General features: G+C 57.5%; 1 protein-coding gene and 1 long non-coding RNA gene across 4 annotated transcripts in view; one reads left to right on the plus strand and one right to left on the minus strand.

The window, feature by feature from the left end:
* Positions 1 to 21294, plus strand: part of GLIS1 (GLIS family zinc finger 1) — a 226268-nt gene that overhangs the window by 192082 nt on the left and 12892 nt on the right. For both annotated transcript variants that reach the window (XM_073789552.1, XM_033866349.2), the window contains 3 exons: positions 11217 to 11378; positions 16247 to 16357; positions 20450 to 20582. In XM_073789552.1, coding sequence (XP_073645653.1) covers positions 11217 to 11378; positions 16247 to 16357; positions 20450 to 20582 — 406 coding nt within the window. The remainder of the gene's footprint in view (positions 1 to 11216; positions 11379 to 16246; positions 16358 to 20449; positions 20583 to 21294) is intronic.
* Positions 608 to 4668, minus strand: LOC141276023 (uncharacterized). 2 transcript variants are annotated; one of them, XR_012324814.1, is made up of 4 exons: positions 4625 to 4668; positions 3123 to 3339; positions 1090 to 1182; positions 608 to 735 (listed from the first exon to the last, which is right to left on the minus strand). It is a non-coding gene; the product is annotated as an uncharacterized lncRNA (long non-coding RNA). The 2 variants fall into 2 exon arrangements; XR_012324813.1 differs by lacking the exons at positions 3123 to 3339; positions 4625 to 4668 and adding an exon at positions 1676 to 1718 and having other exon boundaries at positions 1090 to 1269.

A 21294-nucleotide genomic window follows, 5' to 3' on the forward strand; every position in this document is an offset into this window, starting at 1 on the left:
AGCATTGTGGAGCCACGTGACCCTCTTCAGCGTGTGGCCCTAAGTTGCCATCACAGGGCCTCCCAGAGGATCTGTGGCAGGTGGGAGAGTGGTGGCAATGCTGAGGCAGGTCAGCTTGGCCTGTTTATCCCACTGGGCCGCAGGTGTCGGATCCAACCCAATTTAGAGCCATTGGATATCCCCGAAGGTGACTTACGAACCATCTTGCACCCTCCAGGCAGCCCTGGTGAACATGCAGTCACCCGGCTCTGTTCCTGAGCACCTGGGAATGGGTCACTCATGTCCTCTCCAGTAGGGCTCCCCCAGACTGAGCACAGCCCTCTGTGGCTCCCCACACCCTCACTACGACCTCCACAGGCCCCTGCTACCCCAGAGCTACACACACCAGCAGTCTGGCCCAGCCGTGCCCCTCCCCCCTCCCAAGGGGCCCAGAGCCTCACGGGACATTCCTGGTGGGAACTGAGCCCCAGGTGCACATGGGGCAGGTTGCTCCCACCCATGACCTCAGAAGGGAATTTTGCACGTGTACATTTGTCATGATTCGCACTGACCCGACATGAGGTTTTATTTCAGGTGATGGGTGGGATGTCTTGGATCTCCTTTCTCCCCAGGCAGCCCCAGGGTGCTGCGCGTTGTACAGGGCTCAATTCATGCAGCCGCCACCTGTGCACTCGGCAGGCGGTGGGTAATTCAGCTCAAGGAAAGCAGGTGACTGGTTTAAGTTCACACAGTAACCTGTGACAGAGCCAGGGCTGGAATCAGGTCTTCAGACCCTAATGTTTTTCACACCATGGACCCATCCTCTGTTGTTTCTTCTTGGAATTCGGGAGAGGAGCCGAAAAGAGGACTGAACACCTGCCCTGTGCCCAGTACCAAGGCCACACCCTGCTGTCCATAATAGGCCCCTGAGGCCAGGAGTGTCATCCCCTTTGCAGGGAGCACACTGAGGTTCACAGGGGCCAGGAAGAGGAGGAATTGGACCTGAGACCCAGGCTGTGGGCGCAGGCTTATTTGGGGGAGGGTTGAGGCTGGAGAGAACCCTTTCATTCATTACAGTCCCTCCCCTCCTCCTCCTGGAGCAGCGCTCACCTGCCTTACCCCCAGCTCTTAGGATCAGATGTTGACACACCTGGACAGGTGTCTCCTCAGCAAATGGGCCAGGTGCTTCTGCTTCTCAGTTGGCTGTGGAGATGGAATGGGCTGCCATGTCGCTTTCCCACCTGTGCCTGCTTCCCCTCTTGGGGGTGAGCTCTAGAGGCCGGGCAGCATCTGTCAAGGCCCAGGGGGTATGCGGCATCCGCAGAGAGGACGAGCAGTGAGAGACAGGCCGTCCTGGCCTCAGTGCATCAGGGTGGTGTCCGGGCGCTCAGGGCAGGGTGGGAACAGGGGTGATTAGGGAAGGCCTGGCACAGGAGGAGGGGAGGGCTGAGGCTTGAGCCAAGACCAGAAGGGCAGGGAGGACCGGACAGGCGGAGGACACTGCATGGTCAAAGGCCTGCGGCTGGAGCTTAGGAAGGGGGAGTGGGCACTGGGCTAGAGGTCAGTGGGACCAAAGGGTGGCCTGCGGCCCTGTCTTGGAGTTCTCTATGGCCACGTGTTCCCTCCCCAAAGCCAAGCCTGTCCAGCTGCCGTGGGAAAATCAGGAGGTAGAGTGGGCTCAGCTGGCTCTTCCCACCTGCAGCCTCCTCTCCTGGGCAGCCTGGAGCCATGGAGAGGCGTGTGGGAGCGTGACTGTCCGTGGGTCTGGCTGTGTTGGGTGTGGAGATGTTGGTGTGAGGACTTGTCTTTATCCACTGGCCTCTTGGAGGAAGCCTTTGCTGGACTTTGTCTCTGGGTGTCTCTCCCTGTGCACACACAGAGCACCATGAGGCCATCTGTGTTCTGATATGTGAGCCAGTTTCTGCTGTGCTGTACGTGGGGCTGTGTGTCAGTGCATCTAGAGTCTGCGGAGTTTGTATGTTTGTGCCTGTGGTGGGGTCTGGGCTTGGGTGTCCTTGGGTATATGTATGAGTGTGTGTGTGTGTGTGTGTGTGTGTGTGTGTGTGTGTGTGGCATGACTCATGATATGTGTGTGTGTGCGTGTGTGCGCACGCACTGTGTGTTGGTGTCCTGGGGTTCTGTGTCTTTGATGTGTGGCTTGGTTGGCAGAAGAGGTGTCAGTGTGTGCGTGTCTGCATTTCTGGGTCTGCGGCTGGTGGCTTGCTATGTGTGTGTGCGTGTGTCAGCCATTCTGTGCAGCCTCTGAGCCCTGGCCCCTAGCCGAGCCTCTCTCCACACCTCAAGCCATGTGTCAGCACGGGGAGCCCCCTGGATCCCACCTGTCTACTGGGTGAGCAGACTCAACCTCCCCGTGCACCTCCTACTCTGGGGAGCTCTGCATACCCTGGAAAGGTGGCCTAGCCCTCTTGGCTCTCTCTGGCTGGGAACAGGAACCTGTTTCTTGCCCTGAGAGGGACTTTCTGCTGGAAAAGGGCCCAGCCCAGAGCCTCCAGCGCAGTCCTGGTGAGGAAGGGATAGGGAATCTCCAGCCCGCACCTTGCTAGCTTGAGAAATCTCCTCCCAAGGGCAGGCCCAGTCTGACCGGCTCTGGAAAGGAGGCCTGTGGCCCTCTAGCCCAGTCTCTCTCTGCCTTTTGTGTGCCTCCAGCTTCTCTAGGTGGTCATGAAGGCCTAGAGAGCTGAGAGATGCTCGCCTTGGATCTCATGGCGCCCCTCGGTCCTGGCTGCCTAGGACAAGAGTGGGCCCAGGCACAGAAGGGCACTGGAGGCAAACCCAGGCTCCATCCCTCATGAGCTCCGGGTCTCTCTCACATAAACTCCCTGGGCCTCAGTTTCCACCTCTGTAACAAGGGGACCTGTCGTGCTAGTTAATGGGACTAAGGAGACGTGTTTAGGGAGAGTTTGGCCCAGTCCCCCACCTAGTAAATGTGATAGCTGCCGTTACAGTCATGGTCTCCCTCCTGCCCCCATCTGCCCGTCCATTCATTCACTCAGACGGCACTAGGTACCCAAGGCTGGACCAGACCCTCGCAGCCTTCACAAGGCACAGTCCAGGCCAGTGCCATCCAGCCTCACCTCCCAGGACTCTCCACTTTTGTCCCTCCCCTTATTGCCTCCACCTACCTCTGAGGACCCTCGCAGCACAAGGCCCTGAGAAGAGCCTCGTGGAAAACCCATGAGGTTCAGAGGACAGTAACTGCAGAGCAGCATCCCTCTCCCGGGGAGCAGCGTGAGGCGTGGACCGCAGCTCCCGGCTGGCTGGCCTTTCAAGCTGGCCAAACAGAATTATTTGACATCTTGGAGAAGGTTCTGGCACCGTGCAGCTCTCCCATCCAAATCACTGTTGTAAAGTAGGTTAAAAGTTTGTACGAAAATGAAAAGTTGATCCCTGAATGGCCTGCCAGACTGTTGAAACCCAATATATTTTACCCTTAAACCAGAAATGTGTTTGTTTAGAAGCAAGTCATTGGCAAAGGCCAAAACTGGAGGCATTTCCTCTCCTGCCCCCACCCGTGTGCCCCGTTCCCCCAAACCTCCTCCTTGCCCTTTGTGTCCAGATCCTTAGCCAGAGCATGAGAAAAGGGCCTCCCTCCTCCTTGGCCCATGTCAGCCACAGGGAGGAAACTTGACATTCCTCAGGGACCGCTGTGTGCCAGGTCCCGTGCTGGGCATGTCCTTTTATTTACTTCTAGCAGCCGTTTGTGGTGGCCCATTTTAGAGAGGAGAAAAATGAGGGCAGAGGTGGGACATGACCTGCCCAAGCTCATGGCGGTCGGTGGTGAGTCCCCGGCACAAACTTCTGTCTGCGAGACCTCGTGGCCTTCGGCCTGTGGCACAATGTCCCACACCTCACATGTGACACAGGGCCCTTGATCATCCCCCAAGGCCCAGAGGGAGAGAACAGGCGTGCCCGGCACCAGCTGGCTCCGTGCTGGGGCTGCCCTGAATGAACTCGCTCTGCCCTTTCACAGGTGCGAGAAAGGCTCAGAGACGGCAGCTCGCTGAGTGGGGTGAGCCCAGCCCTGCAGATTATGATGCCAGACCCAGTGCCCTCTCCTTCCCCCTAGCCAGAGTTTGAAGGGTCCTTGGGCTTGGTCTGGAAGGGAAAAGAGTGCCCCCTCCCCAGCTCCCGGGACGGCTCCTCTCAGGCTTTCATCTCCTGCCCTTGGTTCTGTGAGCTGCATGCAGCGGTAATGGATTGCAGTGGACTTTTTTCAATTAGGTTCTGATTTTCCCCTGCCTGTTACTATAAAACTCCAGATGGTCTAGGGCTTCATGGTTCCAGGGGTATTTTCCCCCGTTATTTGAATCTTCTTTAGTAACACGCCCCACATGTGGGAACTGGGCCTTTCAAGACTCAGTGCCTCAGCCGGGCTCGCTGTTCTCTGCTGTGTTGCCGCGGCTTTCCTTTTTGTGTGGTGGCATCTCCTCTCGGAGGCCCCGGGAGGAAGGAGGGTGTCCCCTTTGCCCAGCATCAGCTCTGCATCCAGGGCTGGGCCTTATTTTGCCTGGGAAAGGAACCCAGGATGTGAGCCCAGTTGGAAATCATGGTCATAGTTCCCGAGTACCAGCCTGTTTTGGGTGCTTTCTGTAGGGGTCCCTGAGGCGGTAGCCAGAGCACTTACGGACACACATATACAGACTTGCACATCAGCCAGACCTGAGATCCAGCCCCAGCTCTGCCACTTACTGGCTGTGTGACATCACTTAGGGCCAGTGATGTCACTTTTCTGAGCCTCAGTTTCCTCATCTGCAGCGTGGCGCTGAAAGGAGCCTCACCAGAAGAGCATGTTGTCACAATTAAATGAAGTACCACACAAAACACACATGGCTCCCGGCTCCTGATAGGTGACTGAGAGGGTGTCACCCAGTCACTAAGGTCATTCTGAATTCACCCCAGTTTCATCTTAGTACGTATTTTAATGTTTATGCCTTCTAAGTAAATAAGAAAAACCCAGCACTCACTCTTAATTTTTCTAGACTGTCAGATAGCTCTTCTCTTCCTTCTCCCCTCTCCGGGTATGCCTTACCCACAGTAGCGGCCGTCTCTGTTGCCCATGGCATGTGAGCCTTTGCTTCTGGCCAGATAGATCTGTTGTGTTTGGTTATGTGAACTGGTGTGTTGCAAATTCATCCCGAATAAGAGGTGCCTGGGTAATCCTCTGGGTGCACACAGTTGGCATCAGGGCTCTGGCCACAGGACGCTGCATATACCCTGTGGTTCACAGAGAGCACCCACCCACCATGTGCCCAGGTGTGCCCAAGTGGATGCCCCCATTTACAGATAAGGCACCTGAGCTCTGACAAGTGAAATGAACTTGCCCAGGTCATCGAGTTTGGAAGAGTGGATTTGAACCCAGGCCAATTTGATGCTGAAACACAGTGGTGGGGGGCATGGGGGTGGAGGGGGCAGACATCACCAAGCTGTTACCAGGGCCAGGTCGCACCAGCCAGAATGCTGGGGTGAGGTTTTGTACTTGCCCAAGCACTGGGGAGCCATGCAGGGTGTGAGCTGGGGTGGCAGGGAAAGGGGGCTCAGACACACCTATAGGCTTCCGTCTTTGTTCTAGATACTGGATATCATGTGGGAATGAATTGGGAAGGGAGAGTGGAGGCAGGATGGCTGGTACAGTCACCTGGGTGAGCAGTGCTGGGGTGTGGACCAGAGTAGTGGGCGGATGTGAAAGATGTTTAAGAGGTGGCATTTCCCTGGCTTAGCAGATGGTTGGATGCAGGGGCCAGGGAGGAGAGAACAGGTTTCTGGCTCAAGCATCCAGGTGGAAGGTGGGAGGTCAGTGGCCAGGGAGTCCAACCAGCAGAAGTGGCACCAGAGTTCCCCAAGTGAATAGCCCTGTGTTACACTGTTGGCTGGGCCATGTGAATGGTTGCACAGGGCAGTTTCTGTGGACAAACAGAGTGGAGATCATAGGCAGACTTGGAGGGGTGGTGTATATTCTGGAAACAGCTAAGCATCTGCTGAGCCAGAATGAAGGGGAGGAAGAGAAGGAGATCTAGAAGGAGAAGTGGGAGGTCACTTCTTTCTAGAAGAGACGGCAGTTCTGCCTGCAGCCGAGCCCAGGCTTGGTGCCCTCTGGCACAGTGGGGGCAATTACACCTCCTTGCCCCCTTGCAGTGGGAGCAGGGGTGTTCCAGGGGGTGTGCTCTGCAGGTTATACACCTGGACATGGACAACAGGGCAAAATCTGCCCTAGAACCTCAGGAGACTGGAGTGTTGGGGGAGGAATGTCAGGAAGGCCCCACCCTAGCATGTACCCGGTGGGGTGCAGACCCTGCGGAAGCATCATTACACCCTTGGGTCACCGTAGCATTGCCTTAAGGCCCATCCTCCACCCGCCTCAAGCAAACGGAGACCCAAAGCCCGGATGTGCCCGTTGACTCCATTTCTGTTCCAATAAGACCCATGTTTCCATTCTGGCAGCATCTGTACCCCATGACACAGCAGTGGTGGGGCACCTCTCCCTGCTGTCCCCCCAGACCCCACACAGTCAGTGCATGGGGCCCCTTCAAGCCAAAGGGTACTCCACGGACTTGGCGTAGAAAGAGTTTTAGGGCCACACCAATCAATGGCAAACACATCAACCAGGGCCTCCTGTTCTTTACTTCTGGGGTCAGTAAAACCTGCCCCACAGGGGTGTCCTCCCTCAGGGCAAGACACCACCACCACCACGATAATAGTGACAACATTGACGTCCTGCGTGACATGCAGATATGCTCATTGCCCCACTGCCACAACTCTGTGAGCTGCTTCCTCGCATCTTCAGTTTACAGAGAAAGAAACTGAGCCACAGCGAGGGCACTGACTTGCCAAGATTACAGAGCCATCTGCTTTCCAAGTTTGAACACTTCACCCCAGCCTCTGACACACCAGACCGTGGAGGGCATTGAATGCCAGGCTAAGGGGGTTGACCGGATGTCAGAAGGCACAACGAGCCCTGGAGGGTCCTGAGCAGGGGTGACCTGGTTAGATTTACAATTTAAAAATGGACTCATAAAGCATTAGAGCTCGAGGGGTCTTGGGGGCTGTCTGGTGAAGCTACCGCTGTAAGGCAGCAGAGAAGGACTCATGAGAAACTCAGGTGCCCCAGCTCTAGGATTCCAGACCAGGCCCTTCCACCACTGTGTGAGCCCTGCCAGGTCCTGGCTCCCCAGGGTACAGATGAGGGGCTTGGTGGGGGAGCAGACCTGTCCAGGGCACCTGTTCCTTGGAGGTGGAGCCAGGACAGCACTGAGATAACTCCCCATCAGAGGAGGTGCTGGGGCACCTGCCCCTCCAGACTGTTCCCCAGTCCCCAGCTTGCTCCAGGCCCCAGGAGCAGGCTGACACCCCTTTGATAGGCCTGAGCCCAGGGTGTGTTGAGAAGGTTAGTCTGGATGTCAGGCTGGAGGAGGAAGATGGGGAGTGAGGTGAGGGGTTAAGGAGTGAGAAGTAGAAACAGGACTTTGGGGGGACTTGAGAGCCCGCCATGCCCAGCGGGACATCACACACACACGCATACACACACACCCTTCCAACTCCGCAGAGGGCCAGCAGGCCCAGGAGCTGCCACCCCAGGCAGAATGCCACTCCACTACTTATCTGCTCTGTGATCCTAAATAGTAGCTACAATGACAGTATTGAGCAAGCACCTGGTACCAAGGGAAGCACTTACTGTGCAGCCACCCTCTGAGGTTTGGTAGAACTCACCCAGTTTTACGATGCGGAAACAGGCTCAGAGAATTGAAGGGACTCACTTCGGATCACTGACAAGTGGAGCAGCCAAGACACAAGCCCTGGTCGTCCCACACCAGGGTCCGTGTCTGTAACTGTTGTGCTGATTCCCCCGAGCCTCAGCTCCTGACAGTGGGAGAGATACTTGCCCCGAGGGCTGTGGAGAGGATACTCGGTCATGCTAGAGACATGACCAGGCCTAGCAGAGTGAGCGCACAGGTGCTGAACCCACGAGCATTCCCGTCCTCTTCTCTCTGCCTCTGTTAGCCCATCTCCGGGGTTGTTGAAGGGGGAGGATCTCGGGGACCTTGGCAAGCAGCTGCAGGCAGAGCCCATCTCCCCTCAAGGCCCTGGCATGCCTGGGATGCTGGCTCTGCTGCGGGCGTTGCTCTGCCAGGTGTACCTGTAACATCCTCGTCCCAGACCTGTCCTGATGGGGCAGTTGCTACCCCACCTGCTGCTACCTCTGGTTCTACCTTGAGGGTTGGGTCCCCCATCATGGTGCTCTGGCCAGCTGCTTGTTGTACCCCAGCCTGGGACTCAGCTCTGTTAAGTTCCAGTGGGGTAGGGGTGGGCAGGACGAGCTGGGCCGATATACACAGGCATGGCATGGGCACAGCGCACATGCGCAGGTGTGGGGTGCCTTGATGAACACGAGGGAGGCGTGTGCACCCCTAGGCTCCAGAACCCCTATTCTTTATTTTTTATATAAATTATTAATTTATTTATTTTTGGCTGTGTTGGATCTTTGTTGCTGCGCACGGGCTTTTCTTTAGTTTTGGCGAGCGGGGGCTACTCTTCATTGCGGTGCGCGGGCTTCTCATCGCGGTGGCTTCTCGTTGCGAAGCGTAGGCTCTAGGCGCGCAGGCTTCAGTAGTTGTGGCACACAGGCTCAGTAGTTGTGGTGCATGGGCTTAGTTGCTCCATGGCATGTGGGATCTTCCCAGACCAGGGATTGAACCCGTGTCCACTGCATTGGCAGGCGGATTCTTAACCACTGTGCCACCAGGGAAGTCCCCAGAACCCCTATTCTTAACCACCATTGGATCACATTTCTAACTCACCCTTTGCCCCATAAGTGAGCTGCTCGCTCTGCCCGCAAGGAACTCCCAAACCCTTAGCCTGGAGGCATGGAGAAAGGGCAAAGGATGTGCAGTGAAAACCTCAGGGTGTGACCAAGGAGGAGCAGGAGGTTGGGAGAGGCTTCTCCAAGGAGGTAGTGCTTGGGCACCATGAGTAGATGTCTGCCAAGTGAGTGAAGGAAGGAAAGGCGTTCCATTCCAAGGGAACAGCTCCAGCAGGCCTGGGGGCATTCAAGTTCCCGACACGTTCGGGGTCTGATCACTCCCGTGTGGCTACAGCATAACGTGTGGGGTGTATGCAGATGGGAGAGGCGTCCAGCCGCGCTGGAAGACCGCGAACACCAAGCTGCAGATCGTGAAAAGTGTCTGAATTGAATTGTCAGCGAATTGGAAGGGAAGGTGTCCCAGGAGGGGCACAGCCCGAACAAAGGCATGGGGGTGGGGGCAACGGTGCTGAGACGGACGGCTGGCCAGGTAGGCGCACAGACCGGGTGGGGAGATGATATACGGATCTCCAGAGTCGGATGGACCCTCCAAAGTCAGGAATGGCACGCGGCACCTGAGGGGTTATTGCCCCTCCGCCTCAGATGTCCACCCTCCCGGCTCGGGCCAGAGAGGAACGAAGGGACCGGTTGGGAGCCAAGAGGCAGCCTGCTCTTCAGCCGCTGCCCCACCTCACTGTGGGTGAACCTGGCACCGGCCTTGCAGGAGAGCAAGGGGGGGCGTGGCTTGTGGCCTGTTTATTCCCCAGACAGGATTTCCTTCTGGTTTTGATGCACGGAAGAGGCATAACATCTGGAAATAGGAAGCGGAACAGCTTCTAAAACCCAGCTGCGGACAGCTTGCCTTGGACCAGCCCCAGCAGAGCATGGCCCACAGTTGTGGCCGGGTCTTCAAGGGAGAGGCTCCAGGAGAGCCCGCCCCAGACCGTTGTCTCTGGGTCCTTGTTCTGACGTCTGCCCTGCCCTGAGGGCTGGAACCAATGGCTCATGAGAGGAAACCCAGCCTCCTCTGATCTCTTCTTCCTCAAGGGTCACCTCCCCCTGCCCCACTGCCGTGGGAAGGCAGCAGGCACAGAGTAGCCACCTGGGCTTTGGCCCCAGATGTGGCCTGCATCTTGTCCCAACACTGTGATCGCCCCTGGAAGCCTCTGTCTCTGACGTGGGGACACTGAGGCCGCACACTTCCCGGTTGTCATGTGGTTAAACAGCCAGCGCCACAGCTGGATGGATGGAGCCGGTGTAGCTCCTCCTCCTGCCCACAGCGAGCGCCGCGGGAATGGCGGCCAGTCACACCAGGACTAGGGCGTGCTCGGCGGGCAGTGTTTGAAGGATTTTGAAGGCTGAAGGGGGTTGGATGCACTGTTACGAGATAGGACATTCTTTGCTGAGTGCATTTCTAGTACAAAGGCTTGAGATTGCCTGGAGGACCCCTGCTGTTTCAAGCCTCTGGTGGGGAGTCAAGAGGGGCTGGAACGTGTGGCGGGCTGAGTGTTTGAATGCCAGGCCCGCAGGACTTCAGGCGGAAGCAACAGGGTCCCTTTCCTACACCAGAGGCTCCTGGGGTAGCTGTGTAGAGAGTAGGGAGGGAGGAGTTGGAAGTTAGAGGATTCTGGGGAAAGAGATGGGAGCTGGGCCGAGGCTGCTGGGATCAGCACTGTATTTGTTGCTCTCTGCTCATCTCCACCCTGACCAGGGGCATCACATGTCTGTGCTGTACCTACTGAATGCCCACTGCCTGGCATGGGGCCTAGTGCATACTTGATGGATGTTAAACAGCCAAATGATAAATCAGAGACGCTGCGGTTACAAATGTGGTCATTGTTCTGACAGCGAGCAGCATTGATGCTGTGTTCCAGGCGGGCAAAGCCCTTTGACAGTCAGCGTCCTACCCCTTGGGACCTTCATATCAGCCCTGAGTGGTGGCCACACAGTCTTAAGTTTGTAGGCAAGGAAATAAGGCACGGGGAGGTCAAGGGCAGTGCCCAAAGCCTCACTGGGACAGAGCCCGACTCATAGCCAGGCCTTGGGTTCCAAATGCAGGGCTGTCTGCAATAGATGTATACCTACATCCTGTCCATTCAGGGCAGTGCTGCCATTAGAGCCGCACATCACTTCCAGATGCCGATGGAGGGCAAACCTGTCGAGATCCAGAGCTGGAAAGACCACTTTTTTCTCAAGCCCTAGTGGCCACTTGTAAGTCAGGGGTGTATTTTTTTCTGGACCTACCAGGGCTTCCCAGATAGAGTTTGGGTCCTGAGCACTTCATGGGAAGCTGAACTGGGGCAGCTGGAGGCCTCGGGCAGGGTCAGGGGGTTGGGGGGGAGAGGATGCTGGGGCCCACTTCCAGGCTGGGCGGTGGGCCTTCCGGGGGCTGCAGAGCACCCCTCACCAGCCTTTCCTGCAGTTTGAGGGCTGCAGCAAGGCCTTCTCGAGGCTGGAGAACCTCAAGATCCACCTGCGGAGCCACACGGGCGAGAAGCCATACCTGTGCCAGCACCCGGGCTGTCAGAAGGCCTTCAGCAACTCCAGCGACCGCGCCAAGCACCAGCGCACCCACCTTGACACGGTAGGCCCGAGGGCAGAGGCCGAGGGTGGGGTTGGAGGACGCGCACTCTGCCCCCACTTGCCTAACGCAGGGCAGCAGGCGGCTCCAGGCAGAAACCCTGCCTGCCTCCTTGAGCCCTGTTGACATTTTGAGCGGGACGATTCTTTGTGGGGAGAGGGAAGTACTGTCAGTATAGGATGTTTAGCAGTATCCCTGGCCTCTATCCATTAGACAGGAGCGATTTCCTACTTCCCAGTTATGACAACCAAAAATGTCCTTCAACGTTGCCAAAAATCCTGGGGAGGAGGAATTAAACTCACCCCTAGTTGAGAACCACTGCTTTAGCCCAAGGGTACCGGCCCAGGCACTAGTGTGGGCCCCACTGAGAGGGTGGGCTCCCATCCTGCATCCTATCCCCAGGCCTGTCAGTCACCCCCAGAGCAGGTCCTCCCTGCTCTTCCCACCCACTCCCTCCATGGAGACAGGCCAGAGGCTCTCCAGGGCCATTCTGTATCTCCCGGGCACGGTGGGTGAGGAGTTGAGGTGAGCAGGACCTAAGACTCCAGGCCCCTGGCATAGTGGCCTGGGCCCCAGATGCCCGTGTGTCCACCTCCTTTCCCTTGTTTGTGCCAGTGTGGTAACCTGCAGCTCCATCATGGCATCGGTCCAGGCATTCTTTCCTGTGCATACAGACCTCAGCGGTTAGCAGAGCACTTCCTAGAACATCGTCTCCCACGATCTCACAATGACCCTGCCAGTCGGGGGGTCACTAGCCCATTTGACAGATGAGGGAAGCAGGACTCTGGCCACTTCACTACTCAGCTGGAAGGTGGCAGAGCTGACTCAGAACTGGGCCTCACCCCAGTCTCCTAGGGCCTATGTGATGGGATGCACCCAGCCTGGGAGGCCCCCAGCCCTCATGTGCAGCAGGAGACGGGGCCGTAGCCAGATTCCACGCCTGGGCCACTGGCCTGTGTCTCTGCATTTTGTGCAAATGTTTGGGGAACTCTGCTGGTCGGGGACTGGGAGACCTGAGTGGCCGTCCAGCCCAGCCCATCCAGTATACAGACATACAGATGAAGAAACAGAGGCCCAGGAGGGCGACTGACCCCTCCAGGGTAAGTTGGAAGCCACATAACAATAGAGGTCAGAGCTAGAGGCCCTCTGGGGTTTTATAGCTGGGAAAACCAAGACCCAGAAAAGATGGGGGAAGTGGGTAGCAGAAAATAGCAGGAAGTTAGGTTTTGGGGCCAGGCCCAGGCCCCGGGCAGAATGTTCTACACATCTCCCCTGTCCCCTAATATCACACGCATTGTCCCTCAGTTTAATCCTAGTGACAGACCACAAGGTGTAGGGGCCTATCCCCATCTTGCAAACAAAGAAACTGAAAGTCAGAGATGAAGTCATTGACTGTGACACAGCTGGTAAGTGGCGGAGCTGGGATGCCACCCAGTCTGCCTGACCCCAAGTCTGCTGCCCCTTGCTGGAAAAGGGGAGAAGAGCCGAGGGGAGAGGGTGGGAAGGGAGAGCCCTCCCGCCAACCTGAGCCCGACCGCTGTCCCCACCCCGCCCCTCTCAGGCTCACTGTCACGGGGGTTGGGGACATGAAGTGAAGAGGTATCTTCTTCCTGAATCCCTGTCTCTGTTACCTTCTCACATGCCCAGCCCTTGGGGCCCTTGGCACCTGTCCCAACCCTGAGAGGCATGGCTTGTGCCCCAGCACCCTGGTTACATCTCCCAGAGGCCACAAGGCAGCCTCAACAGCACCAGGCCTCTCTGTACCCCGCTCCCCCCGGGCGACGTCCCTCCAGCATCTCGGGGTCACCTACCCTGACTCACCCCCTTCCTCCCTTCCCCTTACTGCACTTCCTGGACCCAGCCCCAAAGCAACATGCCTCTGGCCCCAGCTTGGTGTGTGAACAGAGCTCCAAGGGCTGGGTCGGGTCAGGCCCAGAATGAGCCCACAGGGTTGTCTCAGGCCTGCATCTCCTCAGAAGGTCCTGGTCAAGCCCGGGAGGTGCAGCCACCAAGCGCAGCCCCCGCGTACTCCAGCCCCATGGAGACATGTAGGCGGACCCCCCCGTGGCTAGTTTGCTTTCCCAGCGCCCGAGGCTCAGGCCCATTGGGTCAGCCCCATGTAGGCTGGGCCTTGTTTTCCAGAGAGGACCCAGTCGTGTCCCCAGCTCCCCTCTGGCACCAGAGAACATGGGATTCTCTCCGTGGGCAGGAAAGCAGTGGGACAGACTGGAGAGAACCAGCCTGGGTTCTAACCCTGGCCCTCCACCTGGTCCCAGAGGTCCCAGGACCGCCACCCATCCTCTCTGGCCTCAGTTTCCTCAAACATCTACCTCACATGAGAGGGATAGGGGATCAACTGAGGTGACAAATGTGGAGCCCAGACACAGGATCTGCACAGCAAACTTGAGTCCCTCCTTTCTTGACCTATGACTCACTGACTGAATGCTGACTACATCCTGCCATGTCCCAGGCACTCCATGTGGGGTTCATGTCCCGACTGCCACAGACCATCCTGCCCTGGCCTCCATTTCCTTATAGGGAAGAAGGGGGTGATAATCTCTCCTTTGCCCACTTCCCTGGACCCTTCAGGGCTGCAGAAGAGAGGGGGCACCCTAGCAGAGTGTCATGGGCACTCCACTCACTGTGAGATCTTGGGCAAAGCATCAGCCTCGATATCCTCATTGGCAAAGTGCGGATGCTTCTCACGGGGCGGGTGTGAGACTGAAAGGAGACCGTGGGTGGCCAGCCCCGAGCACAGGCCTGCACTGTGGGGCTCAGTAGGTGAGGAGCTGTCTTGAGCACAGATCAGGAGGGCTCTGTGAGGTGCTCCACGCTCACAGCACGGCCGTGAGCGTCCTGCTGTTAACGAGGCTTTGGAGCCGGTGTGGTGACTCCAGGCCCGGGGCTTGGCTTCTGCTTGGGACAGCCACAGGGTTTCCTGAGGGCTCATGAGGGAGCTGGGCCAGAGGAATGTTCTACACACGTCAGGCCCTGGAAAAACAAACACAGAGATGGGCCTTGTGCCCTCTTTCCAGGCGAGGGTGCCTGCACACACGGAGCTCTGTTTGTTTGCTTTTTGACAAAAGCGTGTGGATTTGTATCAGCGTCCCCAGGGGACCGGGCCTGGGGCAGGGCAGGGTAGGGCCCATGAGAGAAAGTGTGTGTGTGTGTGTGTGTGTGTGTGTGTGCGCACATGCACGCACGCGTGCATATGTTGGGGCAGGGAGCAGGCCTGTGTGAGACGGACCCTGTAGCGTGTTGGTCTGTGTCTGTGTCTCTGTGTGGTTGTGTGGGGACAGGTCTGAGGCCTGCCTTCCACCCTCCCGCCCATACCTTCCTTTCAGCAAGGCAAGCCTCTCACTGCTCTGTCTCTCTCTTTTTGCTCTCCTCCGTTTCTTTAACCTGGCAACTCTCCGTGGCAGCACCAAGGTATGGCCGTCTCTTTCTGCTTCCCCCTCCCCACGAGGTCCAGCAGGGCTGACTCGCCTTGAGGTTCGGGGGGGCAGTTCCAGTGGGCGTGTCTGACGGGGACATAGGCATCACCTCCAAACGTCCCCTCCCCATGACATCCCCTGCTGTCGCTGGAGGCCAGAAGGCCCCGAGAAATCGGAACCACTAGATGTGTTCAAAAAGGGCGTCTTAGGGACTTCAAGTAGCAGCTGGAGTCCGCAAGCAAGGTCTTGTGGAGGCCGCTACAGAGAGCTCAGAATTCAGTTAGAGCCACAGGGTCCCTGCCCTGGGTCAGACCCTGAGGCCTGAGATGAATCAGAAGGGAGCCTCCCCTGAGGAAATCTCACCACTGAACAGACCCAGCAGTGCAGGTGGACAGCACTGCCCGTGGAAGCTCGGGAGGTGGCAGTGGGAAGAAGACTTGAGGAAAGGCTGGAGAGGAGGTGACGGGGGCTGGGCGGTGGGTGTGCAGGGGCAGGGGGAGGGGTGAGGACTCAAGCAGGGCCCAAGTCACAAAGGGCCTTCCGTGCCCGGACGTGGGCTGTATCCAAGGGCACCAGGGAGCCAAGGGGGTTAGAAGGTGAGAGCGTGGCCAGGCCTGTGAGAAAGGCCCTCTGGCTGTGAGTGTGAGGGGAGGTTGGAGGCACAGAGAGCAGGGTGGGGTCTGGACAGGAACCAGGGGAGGCGGTGGGCATGCATTCGTTCTAGAGGAGGGATGGGGCTCTGAGGGGAAGGGACGCAAAGGGCACAGATGAAGGCACAGCCTCCCAGGGCTGTGTCTGAGATCCAGTTCCCTCTGGTCTCCTGTGACTGTTGGGTCAAGGACCTGTGATTCTGGACCCATGGCAAGTTTTGGTCAGTTGCTCCCAGCCCGGGCCCTGCCACTGTGCAGGTTGGCTCCATGTTTGCGCCCGCCTTGCCCTGCGCTGTCGCCCTCTCCCCCTCTCCCCCTCTCCCCCTCTCCCTGCGCCCCTCCCCCTCCTCCAAGGCAACAACCTCACTTTACTCATTCTCCACTTGCCGCTTCTCTGCAGCCATGAGCCCCAAAGGGTATATTTTCTCCAAACTAGTATTAGAGCTGAAAGAAAGAATCCTTAGGACTCAGTTGGCCCCATTTATGCAGAGGAGAAAAGTGAGACTCAGAGAGGGGAGGCGACTTACCCGAGGTCCCAGCATGAGGGTAGAATGGAGACACAAACCCCCTCCTTCACTGCCAGGCCAGGCACCTTCCCCGCACCCATCGGCAGGCCTGGCTGAGTCAGACCCCTCCTGGCCCAGAACACGGAGGGAGGGACAGGGTGTGAGCCTGCAGCCGCCCCTTGCCCAGTCGTCCCCCCCCCCCCACTGCAGGCCATGCAGCGGTACCTCGGGCCTGGCAGGTGGACCCTCACTCACCCCACCTCTGCCCTCTGATGTTACAGAAGCCATACGCCTGCCAGATCCCTGGCTGCTCCAAGCGCTACACAGACCCCAGCTCCCTCCGCAAGCACGTGAAGGCCCATTCAGCCAAAGAGCAGCAGGTGCGTAAGAAGGTAAGAGGGCTCCGTTCCAGGCCCGTCTCTGCAGATGCCCCCACCCGGCCTCCCGGCCGCCCGTCCAGCATCAAGGCAGGTACAAGCCACACTGCTTGCGTGCATTCAGCCTTCCACATCCAAGGGTGCCACTGTCCCTTGCCCTCCATCTGCCTCCCACCAGCCCAAGTGTCCGGACAGTCCCTGACTTACGATGGTTTGACTTATGATGGTTCAACTTACAGTTGTTCAACTTTACGATGGTATTTTTACAAATTCAGTAAAAGCATACTTTGAATTTTGATCGTTTTCCAGGCCTGCGACGTGCAGTAGATCCTCTCTCGTGATGCTGGGCAGCGGCAGTGGCCACAGCTCCCAGTCAGCTGCACAATCACGAGGGTGAACAGCTGATATGCTAACAGCCATTCTGTTCCCAGACCTCCGTTCTGTTTTTCACTTTCAGGACAGTATCCAATATGTTACATGAGCTATTCAACACTTTATTATAAGATAGGCTTTGTGTTCGTGTAATTGTTCTGAGCACACTTAAGGTAGGTGAGGCTAAGCTATGGTGTTTGGTAGGTTAGGTGTATTAAATGCATTTTTGACTTGTGATATTTTCAACTTACAATGGGTTATTGGGGACGTGGTCCCATTATAAGCTGAGGAAGATCTGTACTTCCTCACCCTCAGCCAGCGGACATTTATCCACCCACAGACTGTCCACCAGCTCCTCTCTCATCCATCTGCCCACTGGCCATGGCTTGTTTATAAATATTTGATGTTAAGCGTCAAGGATGCAAAAATACAAAACCATGGTCCCCACCTTCAATGGGGACCTGGCAGTGAGAGACAGGCATAAAGAGATATGACAAAGACTGCAGTAGACGTGTGCAGAGAACAGTCAGGGCACAGAGAAGGGGCTCTAGCCCGTCAGGGTGGGAATGGGAGGGTCGTGGAAGAAGTGACATGGGGCCGGGGGTGGAGGCAGTGGTGTGTGCTCTGGCCAGCCTGCGGGCTCACCGCTACTAGCCCCATGGCCTTGGGAACGTGTCTTAGTGCCTTTGTTCCTCATATCCTCAGCTGTCAGATGGGGCAAAGAGGACTTGCTTTAAAGGGTTGTCATGTCATGTCATGTCCTTTAAAGGATTAAATGAGTAAATCTATGTCAAGGGTTTTGAACAGTCCTTGGCCAAAGTAAAAGTTCAGAACAGAAGTCGGTGGGTGTTGTCATTAAGTCTTGAAGAAGGAGTAAGCGTTGGGCCGGTGAAGACGGTGCGCAAGAGAGGAACTGAAGCTTAAATCACTATGCGAGGACCAGTGGGCCCCCTACCTGTCTCAGAGCTGAGCAGCAAGCCACACGAAGGGGAGGCGGGGCGGGGGGGGTGGGGCAGGACAGCCCAAAGCCCTGCAGAGGAGTCTGGGCTGTCCTGAGGACAGGGGGTACCATCGAGGGGTTATAAGCAGAAAAGGGACACGTCACCCTGAAAGATGGCTCTGGGGCCTAGTGGAGAATGAATGGGTCGAGGTGGTTGGAGGGACATTCAAGGCAGGGAGGCCACTGCTGGGGAGCAGGGGAGACAGTGGGGGCTGACCTGGGGCAAGGTGGGAGGGGATTGGCTTTGGCGACTGCTTGGCTGGGCAGTGGGGGGACTGGCAGAAGGAGCATCAGTGTCAGACGTTTGGGGGCAAGATGGACAGACGGATGGTGATCCCCTTCACCGAGAGAGAGAATCTAAGAGAGAAGCAGGTTTGCAGAAGAAAGCAGCAGGTTCTGTTCTGGACAGGCGGTGTGTGAGCCGCTGGGTTTAACCCACATCTCCTGAGGACCACCGGGGCCACGGGCGCTTGAGTGCCAGGGAGGGTGTGGGGGGAAGAGAAACACCAGGGGCCAATCTGGGGACATGAGCATGACAGAGGAGGACAGAGGGGGGAAGAGCCCATTGATTTGTTCGGCAAGATTTAAGGAGCAGCTCCTGTCCTCCAGGCACTGTTCTCAGAACTGTGGATACGGCGTGAATAAAGCAGAGAAAGGCCTAGAGGCTGGAGAAATAGACTGTTGTAGTCTGTGGGATGGGTGTATACGGAGATGAGGTGCTGGAAGCAAGCAGGCCTCAGTGGCAAAGACAATGAGGAGGGGACAGACAGGCTTGGGAGCCCCTGGAAGCAGTAGAGCAAAGAAGGGACATGTTCGCCGCATGGGCCACGAGCTCACCATGAACACACGTTCACCCTGAGAAAGGAGAGACGAGCCTGGTGCTTCACAGCCCGTATCTCATCTAGTCCTCACTATAACCCTCAGTATAACTAGGAAGTGGGCAATTTTCCCCCCATTTTAGAGATGTGGAAACTAAGGCTCAGCAAGGTAACACATCTCCCCAGAGCTGTTCAGCGTGGGAGTGACAGTGCCAGACTCATCTGCTTCCAGGGCCAAGCTCTCTCCAGTGCTCTCAGCTTGAGGGGCTTGGTCAGGGACAGGGAATGGCCCAGGCTCCACGCCAGGGGGGGCTTCTGTCCCAAGCGGACTGGTGCCCAAGGGCCAGAATCCTGCCCTGGTTTTCCCAGGCCCTGTGCTTGGCTTGCATTGAGCCCCAGGGACCTGGGGCCGCAGATCTGCAAACTTCCCAACAATAAGCAACCATTAAAAGCCATCGGGGATGATGTATCTTTCTGGGTAAAGCGACCCTTGTATTATGACAGCTCTTTGGCAGCCCTGCTGCGTTTCAGAGAGAATTAGAAATGCTTTTCTTCCTTAATTCTCCTCTCCCGCTGCTCCTAATCCGATCGACATTGCGGTCTGTAAGAACATGCCTTGGCCCTCTTTTGCCAGAAACTTAACTTACATGGAAAACAGCTGCTGGGTCAGGGAGCCGAGAGCCCATTGGGAGGCTGGGCATGCCTTCCCCAAGCCTGGGTGCTGGCCTAGCTGGCCTGGGCGGGTAGAAAAACCCTCAGGGCTGACTCCCAGCTGCTGTGTGACATGCGACAAGGCTCTTGCCTTCTCTGAGTCGGTTTTGTCCCAGATAAAATGAGGATTTGGACAAGTCAATCTTCTGGACTCTGATGGTGGTCAGCTTTGGGATTTCCCTGGGAGAAGGGACCCTCCCATCCTGGTGCATGCCACCCTCCCCCATTGCCCGAGGGCCCCAACCAGCCCCTCCCTGTGCCCATCTGGCCCCATCTGGAGACGTGAAGATGGTCTGAGGTGTCGAGCTCAAGTCTGTCTTTAGGGACAGCTGAGGGCGGTTGGCCAAAGACTTGCCCACCCAAGCATACTCTTAGCCAACACCCTCAAGACCAGGTATCAACCCAGCGAGCCCACTGTCATGTGAGCCTGGGGGACTCCGCCAGTGGAGCCAGCCAGCCCTTGACACAGCACCTTCAACAAGCGTTCATGCCCATCCTCTCATCACTTCTCACAGCAGCCTGGCCTGAGGGGTATTGTTGCTTATTGCGGGCAGGGGAGGGGAGAGCCAGAGAGGAGACACTTAACTGCACGTGCCCCCTGTATCTTACTCCATGGCATCAGTCACCCCGGCAGCAGCCCCGAAAATGGGCCTCACAGAGCTCCAGCTACCTGGAAGGCCCCAGCTGCTGCACTTTGATGCCTTCTCGGCGTCTGTGCCGAGGCCACCCCTCCTGCGGGCGCTCCCAGCCAGAGACCGAGCTCGGCAGGCCCTGCAGGGATGTGAGACCAGACCCCTTCCTGGGAGACTTGGACCCCCCTGACTCCCAGCAGACTTTGGTTCCCTGAGGACTCTCTGGTACCTAGGCTCCCAGTCGAGGAAGCTTCCTCTCCCTCCCTCCTTCCCTTGGCCTGACGGCTCTCCCAGCCTGTCCAGCTCTCCCTGTTTTCTCTCACACAGGCACTCTCCCTATTAAAACCCTTGCATGTTCAATCTTCCCTTAGCATCTGCTCCTCAGCCCTGAACTAACACAACCTTAGCTGTGTACATAATTAGCTCCATTTGACAGTTGAGGAAACTGAGGTACAGTGAGGGAGGGGTCGTGCCCTGGGACCACTGTCCTTCCTGCCCTGTCCCCTAAAGCAAGGGTTGCCGGTGGGCAGGTGGTCTCGCGCTAACACTCTCTCTCTCTCTGCTCACTCCCCAGCTGCACATGTGCCCTGATGCTGAGGCCGATGTCCTGACCGAGTGTCTGGCCCTACAGCAGCTCCACGCATCCACACAGCTGGCTGCCAGCAATGGGAAGGGTGGCCGCACCCTGAGCCAGGAGCTGCTCCCAGGTACGCAAACAGGGAGGCAGGGCTAGGCGCACAGCCTGGAGGGGCCCCTTCCTGTACCCAGCCCTCCAGGAGGATGGCCAGGCTCTCTGGGCAGCGGGGGCCATGTGGGCATGACCTGCTGGAGGGCACCCACTCCTTAGGGCCTACTGACTCTGCAGCTTATCTGACCAGGTGTATGTTCCTTCACACTCCTCTGTGGCTCCCCGTTGCCCTTGGGATGAAGCCCAGGCTCCTCCCAGCTGGACCTCCCAGGCCTCACGGGGCCTAGGCACTCCTGGCGGCCTCCTGCCCCAACCTTGGCACGTTGGACGCAGTTCCCGAACACCTCTGCCTCTGAACCACTGTACACACCGTGCCAGCCTCCACTCCCCTCCCCTTCACGAAGGCAGCTCCTGCACTTCCTTCAGGACCTGCCTCAGGGCTCAGGCCTGGACCCCAACTTAAAGTCCCATGTATTCCCCACCACGACTCCTTGCTTCAGAGGAGAAAACCGAGGCTCTGAGAGGGTGGGCAGCTTGGCCATAATCAGTTCCAGCTCATCATAAGATAGGGCCCGCCAAACCCCTGGAACCCTGCAGCCTATCCATCCGGACACTCAGAGCCTCTCTGGTCCAGCCGAGGCAGCCTGTGTGTCCCTCCCAGCTGCCGCGGGCCATGGAGCAGGTCTCAGGCCCTGGCAGGGATTCCTAGATGCTTGGGAATCCAGCCCAGA

Source organism: Tursiops truncatus, chromosome 1 (assembly GCF_011762595.2).
Source record: "Tursiops truncatus isolate mTurTru1 chromosome 1, mTurTru1.mat.Y, whole genome shotgun sequence".
In the NCBI taxonomy this organism is placed as follows: domain Eukaryota; kingdom Metazoa; phylum Chordata; class Mammalia; order Artiodactyla; family Delphinidae; genus Tursiops; species Tursiops truncatus.